A 21,105-nucleotide genomic window follows, 5' to 3' on the forward strand; every position below is an offset into this window, starting at 1 on the left:
TTGAAATAAGAGATATGAACAGTATAACAAAAATAACAGAATAACAGACTTGGAAGGGACCTTGTAGGTCACGCATGTCAAGCTCGATCATGTCACATGACGTATTGCAATTAGTCATCTAGTAGGTCATCTAGTATAAATATTTGCAAAAATAGAAAAGGTTTCCTAGGGTTTGTAAAGCTTTTCAATCACCAAGTAAGCTTTCTGCATAGAATATTCTAAAAGCAGAAAGCAATTTCAAAAAAACCCTTTTCCATTCCCTTTCCCAGTCTGTGATAGCTGTTACAATTCTCATCACTTCCAGCTAACATCTGACAGGTGGTTGGGTTGCAATCCAATGCATCAAGAATGAGCTCAATTTGAGAAAATTGGTAGTCAACCATAGTCACATTCATTCTGTCTCCTATCTGATTCCAACTTCTCTAATTTATTTCCATCTTTTCCAAGGTCCACCTAATGAACTTTCAATTGAACCCAACCAATAGAATTATCATTTCTTCAATGTTCTTAAGCCCATAGGTATTGGTAATTATTCTTCACATGATCTCAAAGCGAGAGTCTTGCATATAATATTTTAACATTTGCATAATATTTAACAGAATTAAACAACTGTTCATTATTTCTTTGGAAGGGCTGTGTTATCCTGAGATGTGTACAGATGGAGGCTATGTCTCTATGTCTGAGAGGTGTACAGATGGAGGCTTTGATGATTTAATATGAAATCCTCTACTAAATGGGATTGGATTCAATGACCTTTTCCAATGCTGTTATTCTGAGTATCTATTCTTATAACCTTAAACTTCATCTTAATCTGCTGCCTTCTCATACCAGCACTCTAAAACTGTGCTAGGTTATATTAATATATTCTGGCAAGTTCAACTTGTATAAATCAGAGGAGATGCATAACAAAATGATCCACGTTAAAAAGTTCAAATACAAAGTTAGACTATTAGTGAGATAGAAAACATATCTCCTACAGCCATCTCTGAATATTCTAGATTCTCATCATGCTTTCTAATATAATTATTTATTGATCTCAAGGGAAGAGTATTGTATGCAAGATGTTGTGATTAAATTAAAATGAATTGGAAGCCACAATGTTTATTCTGGTTTTATTGAAAGTCCAAAGAATTCAAAAGTGTGTACCATCAGATCTTAAATCCACGTGTAAACTTCCAAATTGCTACCAAATTTAGTTTTTTATGTGATTGGAGGGAAGAATTAATAACTATATGATAGACTATTGTATTAATGTATTTGATCAATTTAATACATTTAAATATTAGTTTTTGAATTGATGTCACATTTCCTGAATACTTCTACCAACTTTGTAAACTACTTCTTAAGCACAATAAGAGCTTTTTAAAAAAGTTGTATACCCTTTCATGAAATTTCTCTAAATCCTAAAATCTAAATCAATTTTTATTCCTAAAATTCTATTGTTATTATTTTTTTGAATAATTATTTTTCTGGGTTACCTACTTTAAAAATTATTCAAGCTAGGACTCCAATTTAAAATAGTCCCAAACAGAACTAGTAAAAGATTAAATCTAAGTGTACTGTTCCACTAGAAGAAAATATATTTATTGAGGTATGCTTCAGAACCCAGAAGAGACCTGGTTCAGCAGTGAAACAGAGACGAAAGTGAGATATTGTGTCAAGATTTTGTTTTTACATGAAAAGTACTGAGATGATGGTGACCTACATCCCAAACTAAGTGTCAACATTTCACACCTTTTACTGCAGACAGTGGAAGCTAGACACAGAGTAAAAGTTTATTAAGTGAAAATGCCAAAACTACCGTATTTTTCTGAGTATAAGACAGACCTTTTTCCCTCAAAAAAGAGGGTGAAAATCTGGGTGCGTCTTATACACTAAATACAGCATTTTTGGCCTCTTGAAACCCCGCCCCTTCATCAAAATGGCCGAGCATAGCCTTTAGGAGGCTTCCAGAGCGCTCCTGGGGGCTGGGGAGGGCAGAAATGAGCTAAAGATGGGTCATTTTTTGCTTGTTTTTGCCTCCCCCAGGCCCCAGGAGAACTCTACAAGCCCCCTACAGGCTATGCATGCCCTTTTTAAAAAGAAAATGGGCCAATTTTCACAAAAAAAATGAGCCATTTTGGGGAGGTCTGCAGAGTGCAAAAACTTTTTTTTTATTTGCCTCTTCAAAAGAGTAAGGATAAATGTACACAATGCAATTGTAATGCTCTCATCTTGGCTGTTCTTCGCACAATCTCCAACTCAAGTGTAAAGATTTAACAAAAATAAAATACAGATGGTTTTAATTGTCTTACCATGGTAAAGTAAAACATACTGTATTTTTCGGACTATAAGATGCACCGGTGTATAAGACACACCAAGATTTCAAAGAGGTAAGTGGAAAAAAAAAAAGTGTTTGTCCTCGCCATCCCAAGGAGTATTCTGCAGGCTTCAGCAGGGCTGGGGGAAGGCAAAAATGCCCCCGTTTTGCAAAAAATGGGGGGAAAGGGCCATTTTTCACAAAAAGTGAGGCGTTTTTGCCTTCTTCCAGCCATGCTGAAGCATGCAGTGTGTTTCTGGGGGCTGGGGGAAGGCAAAAATGCCTCTGTTATTGCAAAAAACACCCTTTTTTTGGCAAAAATGGGAGGGGGTGGGGCTTCTGAAGCCCAAAAATGGCTCTATTCGGTGTATAAGACGTACCAACATTTCCATGCATCTCATACTCCAAAAACTGTGGTAGGTAACATCCAAAGGTGGGATTCTACCGGTTTGGACAAGATCGGATGAACTGATCCGCTGGGAGCGAACTGGTTCACTCTGACAATCAAGCGGGCTCACCCGCCCCTGAGCTTTACTGACCTTTTAATCCTAAAATTCCCAGATTCTATTTTTAAAAACAGTGTTTCCTTACCTTGCAATAGCAAACAGAATTTAACCTGTTTCTGTATGGATGTTTTCCTTTCCTATATTTCTGATTGAAGCATGGAAGAAAGCAGGGTTAATTCACAACAATTTAGCTTTATTAGTTGTTGTTTTTTAATTTTCAAATATGCATGTAACTATTTTTACACTGAATAGATGCGGTAAACTAGATATGTGATTAATATAACAAAATATGGATTCACTAACGCTACAAATGACATCTTTCTCATCCCACAGACCATAATTAGAAGGAGACAAGCAACAGGGTGCTACCTCCCATGCACATTTATTATCCTTTCCCAGAAATATATTTTCCAGATTTCCCTCCTATTTTCCCAGTCCACATTTTTGTTGAATGTTTATGTTAATCTTTTTTTTTCTTTTGATTGGGTGTTCTTCGTTGTGAACTATTATTATAAATAGATTTATAGGTTATAATATTTATGACTGAACCTGAGTTTTTCAACAATTTTAAAGATGTTCCAGACCAGGGGTGTCAAACTCAATTTCATTAAGGGCTGCATTAGGGTTGTGTTTGACCTCGGGGAGGGGGGGAATGGGGGGCATGGCCAGCTCAACATCACTCATTGAGGTTCCATTTTGGGCTGCATTGGGCACCTGCAGCCCTCTGCAGGCCGTGCATGACCTCCCCGAACTCCATTTTCACTGGCAGAAAGCTGCAGAAGACAATCACGGCCAAAAACAGAGCCTGGGAGGGCCATGCTCCATTTTCATTGGTAGAGGCACTGCGAGGCGGTCCTTCACTGTTTTCAGGGGTGTCCCGAGGGTCTGATCTAAGTACCCCACAGGCCAGATCCAGCCCGCGGACCTTGAGTTTGACATCTCTGTTCTAGACAACCCATGTCGCATTGGATCATAGTTTCAGATATATTTCCTTAAATAAAAAAAAAACAGAATGACCAAGGGCAGGCAAAAAAAACAGTGGGAGCAAGAGCATTACATTTCCTTGTGGGAATCTGGCAGGGGGCATCATAAATCTCCCTTCTCTTTCCTTTCCAGCAGGTAGGTAAATGGTGCTGCTGAATGGGGAATGAGGGACTGCGAGACTGGCTGGGAAATTGCCACAGAACTGTTGTGTTCTGAGCTTGCGCTGACTAGAGGTTTGAGCGGGAAAGCGCTCGACAGCTGATTGGCTGATCGTTTGACAGCTCCTGTATAAATAGGGAGCTGTCCAAACGAGCAGCGCGCGTTCCTATCTAAGCCGGTTCTGAAGTGTTAGCTTGTACTTTAAGGGAATAAACTTGTTAGCCTTTTATTCCTGTCTCTGCCTCAGTTCTTCTGGCTACCCACAGGTCCTTGGTACACACCACTGGCGACGAGGATGGGATTGCCAAACTGAGGTACGAGAAGCTGAAGTCACTGATAGCTGAAGTCACTCGCTGAGTCACTAGAACCGCGCTTAATCATACCGCGACGAGACGTCGTTGGTTCTGACAGGAATGGCCACGTTAAACTTCGCGCCATTCAACTATGGAGCTGAGACATGGGAGTCGTACACGGCTCGATTTGAATGCTTCCTGGTCGCACACGACCTTACCGAGCTGACAGATGAGAGGAAATGCGCGTTTTTCTTGTCCGTGTGTGGCTCAGACGTTTTCCACACAGCCAGAGCTCTGACAGCTCCTGACCCTATAAAGGCCGTTCCGTGGCCTGAGCTAATGGCCAAACTGAAGAGCCATTATGCTCCGTCCCCGTCTAAGATAGCCAGCCGGCACGCCTTCTATCAGCGAAGCCAAGCTGAGGGGGAGTCCGTGAGTGCCTACGTTGCTGCCTTACGATCCGCCGCCCTGCACTGCGAGTTCCGGGACTTGGATGAAGCTCTTCTCGACCGTTTAGTGTGTGGTCTCCGCGACCTCAAACTACAGAAGAGGCTTCTAACGAAGTCAGACTTGTCGTTCCAGAAAGCCTTCAACGAAGTGCGGGCCTCCGAAATAGCTGCTGCCTCGCTAGCCACCATTGCGAAGACCCGGGCTGCCAACGTCGCGCAGCCTGCCAATGCCTTTAACACAGTGACCAGTCAGTCAGACTCGGAAGGCGAAGATTCCGATGCTGAAACGTATAATGAGGACATCAACCGCCTTGACGAGGCGAGCAGAAAGAGCTGGCAGCGGCAGAAGAGCAGACCTAAATCTGCATGTAGTGGTTGCGGAGGTAACCACGAAAGAGCTGAGTGCAGATTCAGGCAAGCTCTCTGCCAGCGCTGTGGCAGAAAGGGTCACATCGCCCGAGTATGCCGAGCAGCACAGCCCATGTCCTTTTCCGAGTCACAGACCGAGCGGTCGCGGCCACATCGTCCCAGAACAGAGGGCCCCAAGAAAGCGAGAGTGGACTGCCATTCCATTCTCCGCAACGCGCACCATGGCCTCTCGTGCAACCAACTTCAGAGGAAAATTCAATTGAAGGTCATGGTGGAAGGGAAGCCCTGCGAGATGGAGCTCGACACCGGCTCTGCCACATCTATCGTGTCGTGGAGCACCATCAAACGCATCGTGCCAAAGCTTTCTAAACGCCAGCTAAACGATTGCCATCTCACGCTGAGAGACTATCAGGGCAACCTGATCCCAATAATTGGCACCCGCAAGGTCAGAGTGCAATTCAAGGGGTTTGATGGCCGTCTACCCCTCATCGTAGTCGACGGACGGTTACCCAGCCTTCTCGGCCTCGACTGGTTCCAGTCCCTGGGTCTGCAGATCAGCGGAATTCACCACCTCAGCTCCAACGCACTCGACTGCCTGGTCAACGAGTTCCCTGACGTTTTTGATGGCAAATTGGGCAAATACACTGGCACGCCGGTCTCCTTTAACCTCGACCCGTCCGTACAGCCAGTGCGGATGAAGCCTCGCCGGGTGCCCATCGCCCTCAAACCAAAAGTAGACGCTGAGTTGGACAAATTAGTGGCTCAAGGCATTTTGGAGCCAGTGGACCATGCTAGATGGGAAACACCCATTGTGCTACCCATCAAACCAGATGGCAGTGTGAGGATTTGTGCTGACTACCGCTGCTCAATCAACCGCGCTTTGCCTGCCCACGCATACCCAGTACCAGTGGTTCAACATCTGCTGCACACTTTGGGCGAGGGGACTGTGTTCGCGAAGCTCGACCTCGCCCAAGCCTATCAACAGCTGGTCGTGGACGATGAAGCAGCTGAAGCACAGACAATTGTCACGCACCGGGGTGCATTCCGTTGCCGGAGACTGCAGTTTGGGGTCAGCATTGCCCCGGGACTGTTCCAGAGCTTAATGGAAAGGCTGCTCCAAGGACTGCAAGGCGTCGTCCCCTATTTCGACGACGTCCTTGTGTCAGCCACCTCCATGGAGGAACTCATGGCACGTTTGCGCATGGTTCTCCAGAGATTCCAGAAAGTGGGTCTGAAGGTTAAGAGAGACAAATGCCAGGTTGCGGTATCCCAGATAGAATTCTTAGGGTTCCTCATCGATGGCAAGGGCATCCACCCCACGGCTGCCAAAACCAAAGCCATCGTTGAGGCCCCTGCTCCAAAAAACAGAGCTGAATTACAGGCCTTTTTAGGCCTACTTAATTTTTACGCTGTCTTCCTTCCCCACAAGGCGACAGTCGCTGAGCCACTGCATCGCCTCCTTGACTCGGGTGCCCCTTGGGTGTGGGGCCGCCGGGAAGCCTCCGCGTTCTTAGCAGTCAAGCACCTGCTTGTTTCCAACGATGTGCTAGTGCAGTACAGCGAGCACTTGCCCCTTGTGCTCGCTTGTGACGCTTCACCCTATGGGGTGGGCGCCGTCCTGTCCCATCAGTTACCCAGCGGAGCAGAGGTGCCAGTTGCCTATTTTTCCCGCACGCTCTCTGCCGCTGAACGTAACTATGCCCAAATTGATAAAGAGGCTCTTGCCATTGTGGCTGGGGTGCGCCGGTTCCACCATTACTTGTACGGCCGCCCATTCCAAATTGTCACCGATCACAAGCCCCTGCTCGGGCTGCTGGCTGGAGATCGCCCTGCCCCACAGGTTCTTTCCCCACGCATGACCCGCTGGTTTGTGTTCCTGGCCTCCTACGATTATCAGCTGCAACACAGACCAGGGAAGCAGATCGCCCACGCCGATGCTCTCAGCCGTTGCCCCCTGCCAGAGGCCGTGGACGACCCTGCTGCTGCCGCGCCTGTCTTCCTAATTGACGACCTCAACCTTCCTCTCTCTGCCGCCGACATCGCCCGGGAGTCCGCAAGGGATCAGGTAATTTCCCGGGTGCTAGACTGGGTTAAGCGAGGGTGGCCAAAAGACCCCGTAGACACCGTTTACCTTCCCTTTAAATCTCGCCTAGCGGAGCTCTCCGTTCAGCGCGGCTGTTTGCTATGGGGCCATAGGGTTGTCGTACCTGCCTCACTGAGGACTACTGTCTTGCGGCAGCTACATCACGCTCACCCGGGAATTGTCCGGATGAAAGCCTTAGGTAGAAGTTATGTATGGTGGCCTAAGCTAGACCAAGGCATCGCCGACCATGTCGCCGACTGCCCGAAATGCCAAGGTGCCCAGGCACTGCCACCAAAAGCTGAGCCGCGTACGTGGGAGCCACCTTCGGCTCCATGATCCCGCATTCACATTGATTTTGCTGGCCCTATTCACGGCCACATGCTCCTTGTCGTTGTGGACGCCTTCTCGAAATGGCTCGAGGTCGTCCACATGTCCACTACCACTGCAGATGCGCTAATAGCGACCCTGCATCGCTTGTTTGCCACCCACGGCCTGCCCGATGTGTTGGTGTCCGACAATGGACCGCAACTGACAGCTGCCAAGTTTGAAGCCTTCCTTGCTTCCCAAGGCATCCGACATGCCCTCACCTCCCCGTTCCATCCCTCTAGCAATGGCTCGGCGGAGCGCGCTGTCCGCTCCGTCAAAGAGGCTCTATCCAAACTAGACCACCTTCCCTGGCAGGAAAGGATTGACGCCTTCTTGTTAGCCCAACATACTACTCCCTCGCCAGAGACAAACTCGAGCCCAGCCGAGCTCCTCATGGGACGACGGTTGCGGACAACTTTAGACCGTTTGCACCCCACTTATTCCATTGCCACCCCATTAGATTCCCGGGGAGGGTCTCGTTCCTTCATCCAGGGGGAGGCAGTGTATGCCCGGAATTATGTAGGGCATCCCTTGTGGCTACCGGGAATAATAACCGACCAGACTGGGCCCTGCTCCTACAGGGTCAGGCTCCTCGACGGCAGAGTCTGGAAACGCCATTGCGACCAGTTGCGGAGCAGGCACCAACCACCAACAAGCCAGCAGCAGTCAACCGTTCTGCCAACCCCGACGGGCACGCCGACCAACGCAGAGCAAGGAAACGAGGAGGTCAGCCGAGATCCAGCAGCCTCAGTCCCAAACCGAAGTGGCGACTTACCTGGTGGGCCAGCACCATCCTGCGTTCTCCGGCGGCCCAGGCGATCGCCGTCATCCGATGCAGAGTCCTCGGTCGAATAGCCGGAGCCTTCAAGCGAAGCAGAAGGGCCTAGGGCATCAGGCCGCATCAGGCGGCGTCCAGCTTACTTACAGGACTACGCCTGCGCGAACTTAAGGGGGGAGGAGTGTTGTGTTCTGAGCTTGCGCTGACTAGAGGTTTGAGCGGGAAAGCGCTCGACAGCTGATTGGCTGATCGTTTGACAGCTCCTGTATAAATAGGGAGCTGTCCAAACGAGCAGCGCGCGTTCCTATCTAAGCCGGTTCTGAAGTGTTAGCTTGTACTTTAAGGGAATAAACTTGTTAGCCTTTTATTCCTGTCTCTGCCTCAGTTCTTCTGGCTACCCACAGGTCCTTGGTACACACCAAGAACCTTGAAAATAAGAACCACAGGAGCAGCCCCACAGTGCACCTGCAGCCAGTAGCACTGAAGCAGCTACAGGTTTCCCAAATTTAATTCTGTCAGGAGTCATGTCTCAGATTTTAGACACATTCTGTAAGGAAGCCCATATTGAGATACCTTGGTCAAAACTTATTGCCCTGTACTGCACTATTTCACTCAGTTAAGGAACACGTCAACAAGAGTTTAAGTACAGTAGTATATAAAGCCATCCAGGGGATAGGGCCTCAACCGAACCGAGCAATGGTAACCACCTGCACCAAGGAATACACCAGGGCACTTAGGGCTGCAAAAAGATCCCATATAGCCACCTTGGTTGCGTCCGCTGAGTCCCGCCCGGCCGCCCTGTTTAGGATAACCCGCTCCCTACTGAACAAAAGGGAAGCGGGGGAACCCTTGCAGGGCAGAGCCGAAGAGTATGCCCAATTCTTAGCGGACAAAATTGCTCAGTTTCGGTCGGACTTGGACTCCACCCCTGCAGCTCCAGCCGAGGCACAGGAGGATCAATTTGAACAACTCTGGGTTGAGTTTCAAGACGTTACCCCCGGGGATGTGGACAAGGCCATGAGGGCTGTAAGTACCTCCACCTGTGTACTGGACCCGTGTCCCTCATGGTTAGTTACTAACTGCAGTGAGGTGACACGAGGCTGGATCCAGGCGGTTGTCACCGCCTCACTTCGGGAGGGGAACTTCCCCGCCGCACTGAAAGCGGCGGTGGTGAGACCCCTCCTGAAGAAGCCATCTTTGGATCCAGCTATCCTTAATAATTATCGTCCAGTCTCCAACCTCCCCTTTCTGGGGAAGGTTGTTGAGAAGGTGGTGGCCTTCCAGCTCCAGCGGTCCTTGGAGGAAGCAAACTATCTAGACCCCTTCCAGTCAGGCTTCAGACCCGGTTACAGCACAGAAACCGCTTTGGTCGCATTGACCGATGATCTCTGGAGGGCCAGAGATGGAGGACATTCCTCCATCCTGGTTCTCCTCGACCTCTCAGCGGCTTTCGATACCATCGACCATGGTATCCTTCTGCGACGACTGCGGGAGGTGGGAGTGGGAGGCGCCGTGTTGCGGTGGTTCTCCTCCTACCTCTCGGACAGGTCGCAGTCGGTGTTAGTGGGGGGGCAGAGATCGTCCCCTAGGCCCCTAACTTATGGGGTGCCTCAGGGCTCGGTCTTATCCCCCCTACTATTCAACATCTACATGAAACCGCTGGGTGAGATCATTCGCAGGCACGGGATTAGATACCATCAATATGCGGACGATACTCAACTGTATCTGTCCGCCCCGTGCCAACTCAATGAAGCGGCAGACGTGATGAACCGCGGCCTCGAAGCTGTTATGGACTGGATGAGGGTTAACAAGCTCGTGCTCAACCCAGAAAAGACCGAGTGGCTGTTGTGTTTCCCTCCCAGAGATTCGACCAATATTCCATCACTCAGGCTGGGGGGTCAAATTCTACACCCCTCAGAGAGGGTTCGCAACTTGGGAGTCCTCCTGGACTCACAGCTATCGTTTGACCACCATTTAATGGCTGTGACCAGGGGGGCATTCGCCCAGGTTCGCCTGGTGCGCCAGTTGCGACCCTACCTGAATCGGGAGGCTCTCACAACAGTCACCCGGGCCCTTGTGACCTCTAGGCTGGAATACTGCAACGTGCTCTACATGGGGCTGCCCTTGAAGAGCATCCGGTGACTTCAGCTAGTACAGAATGCGGCCGCGCGAGTGATTGTGGGTGCACCTCGGTTCACCCGCATAACACCTATCCTCCGCGAGCTGCGCTGGCTACCTGTCGATCTCCGGATGCGCTTCAAGGTGCTATTAGTCACCCATAAAGCCCTACATGGCAGTGGATCTGGATACTTGAGAGACCGCCTTCTGCCAATTACATCCCTGCGACCAATAAGATCACATAGATTAGGCCTCCTCCGTATACCATCGGCCAGCCAGTGTCGGCTGGCAACTACAAGGAGGAGGGCCTTCTCAGTAGTAGCCCCGACCCTTTGGAACGAGCTCCCCGTAGAGATTCGCACCCTCGCCACCGTCCAGGCCTTCCGCACAGCCTTGAAGAACTGGCTCGCCCGTCAGGCCTGGGGACAAGGATAGTTCCCCTCCCGAATGATGAATGTATGTTGTTTACTATTTTATTATATGTCTTATCTTAATGTCTGTATTCCCCTTCCCCGATTTTATGTGAGCCGCCCTGAGTCCCCTCAGGGAAAAGGGCGGCCTACAAATATTAATAAAATCTACAAAAAAATCTACAAAAATCTCAAGCCTGCCACATATTCAAACGTAGTTACTATGGGAAACTGGGAGGGGGGATGATATGGAGCTTGGGAGTTGTGTAGCCATAACAACATTCCTTCTCAGAAAGTCACGGTCGCCTTATCCCTGCACCTGGACGGATATGGATGGGAGGAATCTTCATACACGGCAGTAACTGATTGGACCATTTGATGGACCTGTACTGGGGCAGGGTCTTGAACTTTCAACTGGGTGGGGAAAACCTGGAAGCTTTCAGATATGGGTTTTCCCAGATGTGCCAACATGGCTCTTCTAATAAATTGGTGTTTTGAGGAACTTCTTGCCTCAAGCTATTATTATTATTATTATTATTATTATTATTATTATTATTATTATTATTTTATAGAGGATGCTATTTGGAACCCTGATAGATCATTTCATTAAAATATCTGCCATCTTTATAATAGTAGGCAAGATAGTTAGGAATATGTTAAACTTGCACAAGGAATGGAAAGGAATATGTCAAAACCTGCAGTAGCTTGCAGTCCTTCTATTCTCTACAAAGAAGAGGGAGTCAAATTACCGTATTTTCCTGCGTATAAGATGACTTTTTAACCCCAAAAAATAATTTACAAAATCGGGGGTCATCTTATACGCTGGGTATAAGGCCATACCAAAAAAACAAAAGAAAAGAAAAAGCAACGCTGGCAAGCAAAAAGCCACACCGCCACCAGCGCAGACGCCGGCCTTTCAATCGGCAACCTCGGCACTCCTTGCCTGGGCACGTGGATGGATGAGCACTGGGATGGCTTAGTAAGGTCTGGCTGGCAGTCTGGAGGAGGAAGGCGCTGAGCTCAAACTATGAAAGTCCGGCTCGCGGGGGCCTGAAAGTAGGAGGTCATCTTATACGCCCAATCGGAATATATATATAATATATATATACGGTGGAATATACGGTATTCCCCAAAGTACCAGATGGCAGGACAAGAAACAATGGTTGAAAACTAATCAAAGAGACAAGCAACCTGGAATTAAGGAGAAACTTCCTAACAGTGAGGACAATTAACCAGTGGAATAGCTTGCCTTCAGAAATCATGGGCACTCCATCACTGGAAGTTTTTAAGAAGAGCCTGGACAGACACTTATCTGAAATGGTAGGTTCTCCTGCTGGAGTGTGGGCTGGATTAGAAGACCTCCAAGGTCTAGTCTAGTCTAGCCCTTCTAGTCTATTTTGTACTCTATTTCATATTCTATATCATATCCTATTCCCTGTTCTATTCCCTACTCTACTCTACTCTACTCTACTCTACTCTACTCTACTCTACTCTACAGTGTCAACCAGCACCAAATCTGTTTACCTTCTGAGCTTAGGCAAGGTTGGCCAGATGACACCTTAGAATTAAACACACTTTGCATCCATTTAATATATACTTTAGCCATTGTTCACTCAAGTTCATTTTGCCCCATTAGATTTCTTTTTTTCAGAACTGAGCTCAGTGAGAATTCGTGTGCGTCATGCCTCGTTTAGCCACCCTTTGTAGTTACATAGGTGATGAAAAAATAACTTTAAAACCAATCCTTGCATTTACAACCTTTGCAGGTCTGTAAAGGAAAGGGAAGCTGAAATAAGATCATAAGCACAGTTGTGGTTTCACTTAGCAACTGCTTTGCTTAATGACTAAATTGCTGGTCCTAATTGTGGATGCTAAACGAGGACCTCTAAATAGAGTAAGGGAAGACGAAGTGAATAGTGCCGTTAGTATTCACCTTCAAGAAAGAAATCTCGGTATCCTGGTCAGCAAATGTTGCGATGATGTATTGGATGAAAGACATTGTAAGGTGGGGAAAGGACATTTGAATCAGTTTGAATCAGAACAGTGCTGATCCAAATTCTCTATCACATGATGTCCTCAGTCAGAAAGGAGGCATGCTTCTAGTAGCATAGCAAAATGGTTTTTCAGCAAAGGTTAGCAAAAAGAAACTCCTGTGTCATATTCTACAGCACACCTCCAGGTCCTGCCCAAAATATTCCAAGTTGGACAGGGTGATGAGTGGCATCTAAATGAATAGAATGGAATGGGAATAGGAATAGGGGTGGGTGGGGTGGGAAATGGGATAGGGTAGGATAGATAAGATAGGAAAGATGGGATAGAATAGGAATAGGGGTGGGGTGGGGTAGGAAATGGGATAGGATAGGATAAGATAGATGGGATAGAATAAGAATAGGAATAGAATAAGGAGAAGGATGGAATGAAATAGGGGCAGGGGCAGAGTATAATGGAATGGAATGGAATAGAATTCTTTATTGGCCAAGTGTTTCTTTATTGGGCATACAAAGAATTTGCCTTTGGTGCATATGGTCTTAGTGTACATAAGTGATAAATCATGATCATAGTTAACATAAAAATACATTCATCATAAATCATAAGATACAACACTTAGTGATAATCATAGGATACTAAGCAAGCAATCAACATAAAACATATTAGGAAACTAAATAAAACAATATAAATTGTAAAGATACAAGCTACAAAATTATAGCCATAAATAGAAAAGGAGATAGGTAATAGAAAAGATGAGAAGAAAAACAGTAATACAGCCTTGCTAAATAGTTTGATAGTGTTGTGGAAATTAGTTGTTTAGCAGAATGATGGCATGGGGGTAAAACTGTCCTTGTGTATCAGTAGGTATATAGGTAGGTATATAGGTAGGTAGGTAGGTAGGTAGGTAGGTAGGTAGGTAGGTAGGTAGGTAGGTAGGTAGGTAGATAGATAGATAGATAGATAGATAGATAGATAGATAGATAGATAGATAGATAGATAGAGATATACTTCCAACCAATTAATGATCATTAAGATTCTCACTCCTCATAACCAATTACTATGTGAGAATGCACATACACAGTGTATGTATGTATGTATGTATGTATATATGTATGTTTATGTATGTGTGTATATATATATACACATACACACACACACACACACACAATCCTTCTCCTTTCTACTTTAACTATGTGCATTAAGAAGTAAACTACTGCACATATAACACCCATGGCTGTTTTTAAGATGGAAAAGTTCAGAGATTTGGTACTATGTTATGTAGATCAAAACCTGCAGCTTTCCTGGCTGTCATTCCCTGTCAAATACTGTCTCTTGTCTTGTATTTCTCCCCTATGTTGCACTCATTCACTTTCAACTACCTGCTGCAGTTTTGTCAACAAGCACATAAACACAGGTGTTGTCCAGCAGGTCATTCACCTCTAATATGTCCTTGATCTACAGTAAAGGCACAGGAATTATCTACTTTTCTACTTCACATCTTGTTGTTCCACTAACACACAAATACTGCTTATCACAGATAAAGCATCTTACAACAGATTCACCCAAAGCGCAGGTATGCCAACCAGGGCAGAAACGGGTGTGCATCAACTACTCTGCCCTAACGTTAGCGTAATCATGAAACAAACTTCCAGCACTGTGGGATGGCTTTGCCATCAATACAGCAATAGAAGTGGGCTGATCAATACTTTAATTTACTTTCAAAATCATTTGGTCTTTTGCTACCATACTTTTGGAGCCAGGATTCAATGTTCTTATTTACATTGGCATTTAGTTGATGATTTGTCATATCTGAGAATAAATACAGTGGGCCACAAGGAGAAAAATGTTATATCAGATGGCACCAGCAATTGTAAGACTTCATGCTGGTTTTCTATTTGCCAAGTCCAGCTCTAATTTCATCCCTGCTGTGGAGAGGTAGACATTATGTGATATTAGTGCCATGAATACAAGAGATTGGCAAACTCTTATTCTACAATGACCCCATTCTCTCCACAACCCTAGAGATTTGCACATCCCTGTGCAAAGGGCCCCTTCTGCCCCACAACCCAACAAAAGGCCACCTTCACCACCAATCCTTATCACAAACATTTTTATGGCGAGTAGGACCACTTCTCTGCCTCATTACGCATGGCCTATTGCTGAGGGATTGTCACCGAAGGACCATCCATAACACGCCTTAGCCTTTTATGCTTCGACAGGCAGTAAAACTAATCAGTCCAAACATAATCGCAAGAGTTATTTCAGTATGTCTCGGGTTTTCCCATATGCTCCTATTTCCTGCACCATTGACTTTAATGGACAACAATAACGGAGAGGAAAATGCAGAGATGGGATGGAGGGAGAAGAAAATTGGAGGGTTGTCCAATGAGCATTCTGCATCCCACCAGGGCCCTTCAAGTCCCTTTTAAAAGCTTAAACAGCACACACATATACATTCACAAACACATACACAAACACCTTTATCACCCACGCATATTTTTGGGCACGTGTTCAGGTAGCAATCATAAACCCATCCTTTCGCATCCCCCATGTTTCTTTGCAGCAAACACTCCTCCTCGCCTCAAAGTTTTCTATAATTTCTCTCCAACTGCTGACAAAGCCGATTTTTTTTAATAAAATAAAAGAGGTGGAACTGCAACAGGTGCTTCTCAGAAATGAGCTTCAAGGCCGGCTTCTGCCCACTATGCAATTGTCAGACCCACTTTGAGGAGCGAAGAAAAAGGAAGTCGTCAGGTGCTATATTGCAGTGGTCTCCAACCTTGGCAACTTTAAGACCTGTGGACTTCAACTCCCAGAGTTCCTCAGCCAGCAAAGCTGGCTGAGGAACTCTAGGAGTTGAGGTCCACAAGTCTTAAAGTTGCCAAGGTTGGAGACCACTGCTATATTGTATCCCACTCAACGCTCTCCCCCCCACCCCCGCTTAAACTCCACCAGTTTCTTTCCCATGGCGCTTTATCAGTGTGGGGTGCCACACGCGCATATCGCAGTAGTGGGATCCAAGTAATTTCACAATCGGTTCTCTGCCCTGATGATTTCTCCCAACAACCAGTTCGCCAAACTGCTCAGGAAGTTAACCACCTGGTGGGAACTGGCTGAATCCCACCACTGCATGTGTGATTGTGAGGACAGCTTGGTCATGAACTGCTGCACCCGTGCAACAGGCTTGTTTCGTTCTTGGTCGACAGGGTTGAGTGTGCAGTGGGAATTCGCGCCGTTTCAGGAGTCGTGGGGAAAGTATTCGGCAAAGGTAGCTAGGGTAGATTAGAATTAGTCTGGATATATAACAGTAGCAAACGGGGCAATCCAGTAACCAGGTTAAGCACGTGGCGCCCAACAACAGCCTGAACCTGAACCGTCCCCTCAACCTGGTCCAGCACATCCGACGCCCCCCCCCCCCCGCCACCCTCCGGTCTGCCCCGCGAGCCTCTCTTTTTATTTATTCCTTCATTTTTTTAAAGCGGGAAACCCACTCACTTGGGGTAGTAAGCGTAAGGCGCCAGGCAGTTCTCCTCAGACGCTTCGGAATCCATCAGCAAATAGTCCTGGCTGTCGTTCCTGGGGGCTCCGACGACCGGCGAGCCGTTCCCCCGCGGCGCGTAGACCTGGTTGTGACTCATGGCGCTTCCTCTGGAGAAGAGATGCGGGGGGTCCCGGGGGGGAAAAAAAGCCCCCCTCTTCTTCAGGAGGGCCCCAAAGGGGGAAACCCCCCCCCTTTCTCCCTCAGTAAAATAAAATACAGGAGCGCGCGCGCCGCCCGGAGAGAAAAAGAGATACACGCGCGCCCGCCCGCGCGCCCGGCGTTGTTTAAAACCAATATTGTTGTTTTAAAAAAATGGCTCGAAGCGCTCGCCGCCTTTTCCTCCGGCTACCTGTGGCGCAGCGTCCCCATTTTAAAAGAGGGCTGGAGAAGGTCGTTTCTGCGTGGCGGGGGAGAGCAAAGGGCGAGCCCCCCAGGCGGACCTTCGCGGACGTCTCGCTTCCAGCTCCCCCCACCTCAGCCCCTCCGGTCCAAAGCAGGCGGCTTTCTCCGCCTCGCCGAGCCTGCGGATAGCCACCGAGGGAGAGAGAGAGAAGGGGGGGGGGGATAAAAAGGACGGAGTTACTATGTCAACCAGCCCTCTCCCCTCTCTCTGAAAGCCATCCGTGCCCGGAGTGGCTCAACCAGCTTTTGTAAAGCCTCCACGGGTGGGGAGCGGGAGGAAAGGCAAGGCGGGGGAAGAGGGGCTTAAAAAGTTTACGCGACCGCCGCCGGCCAGAAAGCCATGCGTGGGCGGCGGAGAGCCACAGGTCCAATGGCGAAACGCCGGATAAACCAGCCCCGGCGAAATAACCACCGGCCCTTCTTCCCACGTGTTGTTTTTTTTTCCATCTGCCCCTTCGGATCGCTTTACATCATCTTGGGCGATCACGCGAAGGAAGGGATTCCGAAGTCTTCCCACTACTTGTCTGGCGAAGATCCTCAACCTGTGTAACTTCGCCGGCGAAGTCCCCTCGCTGCTTGTTTTTTGGGGCTCGGTTTTCTCATTGAATGAAAAGCTCTTGCCACCGCCAGTTTTCTAAGTCAGCGCTTAGCGATCTTAAAGCTTTGAATAACGGAGGCTGGAGAATTCAGACGAAGTATCTTGTTGTCTGCCTCTCTCCGTTCATTTGCTCTGGAGGCAGGTTCTCTCAGGGCTGGGTACCTGGTTATGCAATGCATCTGATAAATCAGCTCCATTGGCATTCAACAGCTAAGCAAATCTGAACGTTGCTTGGTTGAAAAGAAAAGGGAGAATCGGGGATTGGTGACTGTGAACAGAATGGACAACTTCTGTAATGAAAATTTATTACCATCTCCTGAAGATGGGCAAATTGGAAATGACATTTGACTGGATGCATCACTCTTTAGAATTGGGGTTGTTTGTTGTGTTGTGCAACTAGCATCTGGCGGTTCCACCACAAATCCGCGAAGCCCTTATCCGCGGAGACATAAGCGCGAAGACTAATTCGCGCCGTTCAAAGCGCTAAGGAAAAACTCGACCCTACCGCGATGACATAATTGCGGAGGGCAAATCCGCGCATTCCCAAGCACTCAGTACCCTAAACCTAACCCTAAACCTAACCCTAAAACAAACCCTAAAACAAACCCCTAAACCTAATCCTAACCCTTACCTTAATGGAAATCGGCTTTCTGCCGCGGCGCCATTTTAAAGCGCCCTTCTGTTGCCGCGCTGTTGTCGCGGCGGTGATGATGCGCGATGATGACATCACGGCTTTAGCGACGCGCTTATGTCTCCGCGGATAAGGGCTTCGCGGTTTTGTCGTGCCATGCATCTGGCAATTGTCTATTCTGGCAATGCTTTTCACCCACAGATAATACTTTTACCTGCAAACTTACTTGGCTTGACGATTATTTTAAAGCCTTGCAACAGCATTGCTGGAAAGTTTGCAGAAGGTCAGAACATCCTAAATATCCATAAGATCGAAGAAAATTATTATTGTAAGAGACCAGCTGCCAACTGTTCAGATTAAATTCAACCCCATTAGGTGAAGCTAGAAAAATAATGATTTCTGCTCCTTGTTCAGTACAGATGTCTGCAATTCACAAAGAATTAAAATGACTTCATCCAGATCTCTTCCAAAAGCAATGATTTTGGAAAGATTTTTGCACATTTGCAGTCTTCCTTATTTTCATATTCCATTATTTCTTATGCTCTTTTAAAGCAGCCGTAAAGTGAGATTTGGACATTAAGTGTGAAATCTACTGGGTCAGGCTGGACAGCCTCTTAGAACCCCTTTCTATATTAAAAGTCACATAGACAAGAGTTGGAACTTGCAATAGAATAACAGGGACAGTTAGAAGTTACTTAAAGGAAGTGTCCCCATTCACTAACCACAGGATGTTCTCGCCAACGTCCCTATGTCAAAACTTGTGTTAAAAGTCCAAACCCCAAAGTTCAATTAAAGTTTGTTAATAACACGTAAGCCATACCTGAAACAAAAGGAGAAGTAAGACCCTCATCTCCTTATAAGGCTTTCTCCTCAAGGTAACCACTAAGAAATGTGTTAAGTATTTCCATGTTGCAATGCTTTTGAGAATGTATAAGAATGTGTGCTTCGATAATTAAGGTTGCTCAGAACTTGCAATGCTAGCCATGGGCTAGCTTTCTGAACCTGGGTGCCAAATAAACTTTTCCTGTATCCTGAGAAGTCTAACGCCTGTCATTTTCTGCAACATTTTTTTAAAAAAGGATTTTCAATTCTTTTGACTGAGGTATTGTAATAACGAACTATAACTTCTATACTGGTATAAAGTGTAGCTACATTTCAAGGCACTATATACTGTGATATTGATGCAAGAAAAAGAAATAATTTAAACTTTCAAATCAAACAAGTTTTTTTCCCCTTGAATTATTGTTACTGATTGTATTTGCAGAATTTCTAGCGGTTATAAGTACTGTAATGTACAGGTAGTTCCTGTACAAAGTTACAAAGTTTGACTTACAAAGTTTGTTTAGTGACCAAAGTTACAACAGCAGTGGGGAAAAAGTAACTTTTGACTTGTTTCTCACACTTACAACTGTTGCAGCAGCCCCATGGTCATGTGATCAAAATTCAGGTGCTTGGCAACTGACTCATATTTATAACGGTTGCAGTCTCCCAGGGTCATGTGATTACTTTTTGTGAAATTCTGACAAGCAAAGTCAATGGGGAAGCCAGATTCACTTAGCAACTGCATTACTAACTTAACAACTGCCGTGGTTCACTTAAAATCTGTGGCAAGAAATATTGTAAAATGGGGGGAAACTCACTTAACAAATGTCTCACTTAGCAACAAAAATTTGGGTTCAATTGTGGTTGTAAGTCGACAACTCTCTGTATTGTGTATTTGTGTGATGTTGCTTGTAATTTCCCCACAATTCAGAATAAAGTTGTAAATTTCTCCCTAGTTGTTGGACATCCTGCTATAATCTAAATCAGGGGTAGTCAACCTTTTTATATCTACCACCCACTTTTGTATCTCTGTTAGTAGTAAAATTTTCTAACCGCCCACCAGTTCCACAGTAATGGTGATTTATAAAGTAGGGAAGTCAATTAAATTTAAAAAAAGGAAAGTGCTTCAGTATCGGACAAAACCCTTACCGCCCACCATAAAAGCTGGAATGCCCACAAGTGGGCGGTAGGGACTAGGTTGACTACCACTGGTCTAAATCTTATTCTCCAAAGTATTAGAAAATTTCCCCATATTTGATGAGCTATCCTCTCATCTACAATAGCAGAGTTGGAAGGGACCTTGGAGGTCTTTTAATCCAACCCCCTGCCTAGGCAGGAAACCCTATACCATTTCAGACAAACAGCTATCCAACATCTTCTTAAAGACTTCCAGTGTTGGGGCATTCACAACTTCTGGAGGCAAGCTGTTTCACTGATTAATTGTTCTAACTGTCAGGAAATTTATCCTCAGTTCTAAGTTGCTTCTCTCCTTGATCAGTTTCCACCCATTGCTTTTTGTTCTACCCTCAGGTGCCTTGGAGAATAGTTTGACTCCCTCTTCTTTGTGGCAACCCCTGAGATATTGGAACACTGCTATCATGTCTCCCCATGTCCATTCTTTTCATTAAACTAGACATGCCCAGTTCCTGCAACCCTTCTTCATATGTTTTAGTCTTCAGTCCCCTAATCATCTTTATGAGTGGTAAGTGGTATTAACACCCAACGTGATCTTGATTCTATTCCACTGTTTATGCAGCCTAGAATTGTGTTGGCTTTTTTGGCAGCTGCTGCACACTGCTGGCTCATATTTAAATGGTTGTCCACTAGGACTCCAAGATCCCTCTCACAGTTGCTACTATTGAGGAAGGTACCACCTATACTGTAACTGTACATTTCGTTTTTGTTGCCTAAATGTAGAACCTTACTCTTTTCACCATTGAATATCATTTTATTGGATAGTGCCCAATGTTCAAGTTCTAGATCATTTATGAAGATATTGAAGAGGTCTGGCCCAAAACAGAACCTCGAGGTGGCCCAATGCATGCTTGTCTCCATGCAGATGTAGTTCCATTGCCACAGCTGACTTCTACTACCACCGTATTTGTCAACACAGCAAAACTGAGCTGTGTGTGCTCTAACTTCTCAAACTTTCCACACCTGTTCACGTGAAACATTGTGAGACCAATTGTTCAGAAAATGATAGCCATGCGATTGGAAGAATGATTATCATAATTACAAGAAAAATAACAATAACCAGACTCATAAAATAAACCATCTAGGCCACCAAGTCCTTTGCTCAGTGCAAGAA

At 46.3% G+C, this 21,105-nt stretch overlaps 1 protein-coding gene across 1 annotated transcript in view; it reads right to left on the reverse strand.

The window, feature by feature from the left end:
• LOC116523681 (short transient receptor potential channel 6-like) overlaps nucleotides 1–16,511 on the reverse strand; it is an 89,727-nt gene extending 73,216 nt beyond the window's left edge. The window contains exon 1 of the mRNA XM_032238811.1: nucleotides 16,299–16,511. Within this exon, the coding sequence (XP_032094702.1) occupies nucleotides 16,299–16,441 (143 nt within the window). The 5' untranslated portion in view covers nucleotides 16,442–16,511. The remainder of the gene's footprint in view (nucleotides 1–16,298) is intronic.
• Nucleotides 16,512–21,105: the final 4,594 nt, after the last annotated feature.

Source organism: Thamnophis elegans, unplaced genomic scaffold, assembly GCF_009769535.1.
Source record: "Thamnophis elegans isolate rThaEle1 unplaced genomic scaffold, rThaEle1.pri scaffold_92_arrow_ctg1, whole genome shotgun sequence".
NCBI classification, from domain to species: Eukaryota; Metazoa; Chordata; class Lepidosauria; order Squamata; family Colubridae; genus Thamnophis; species Thamnophis elegans.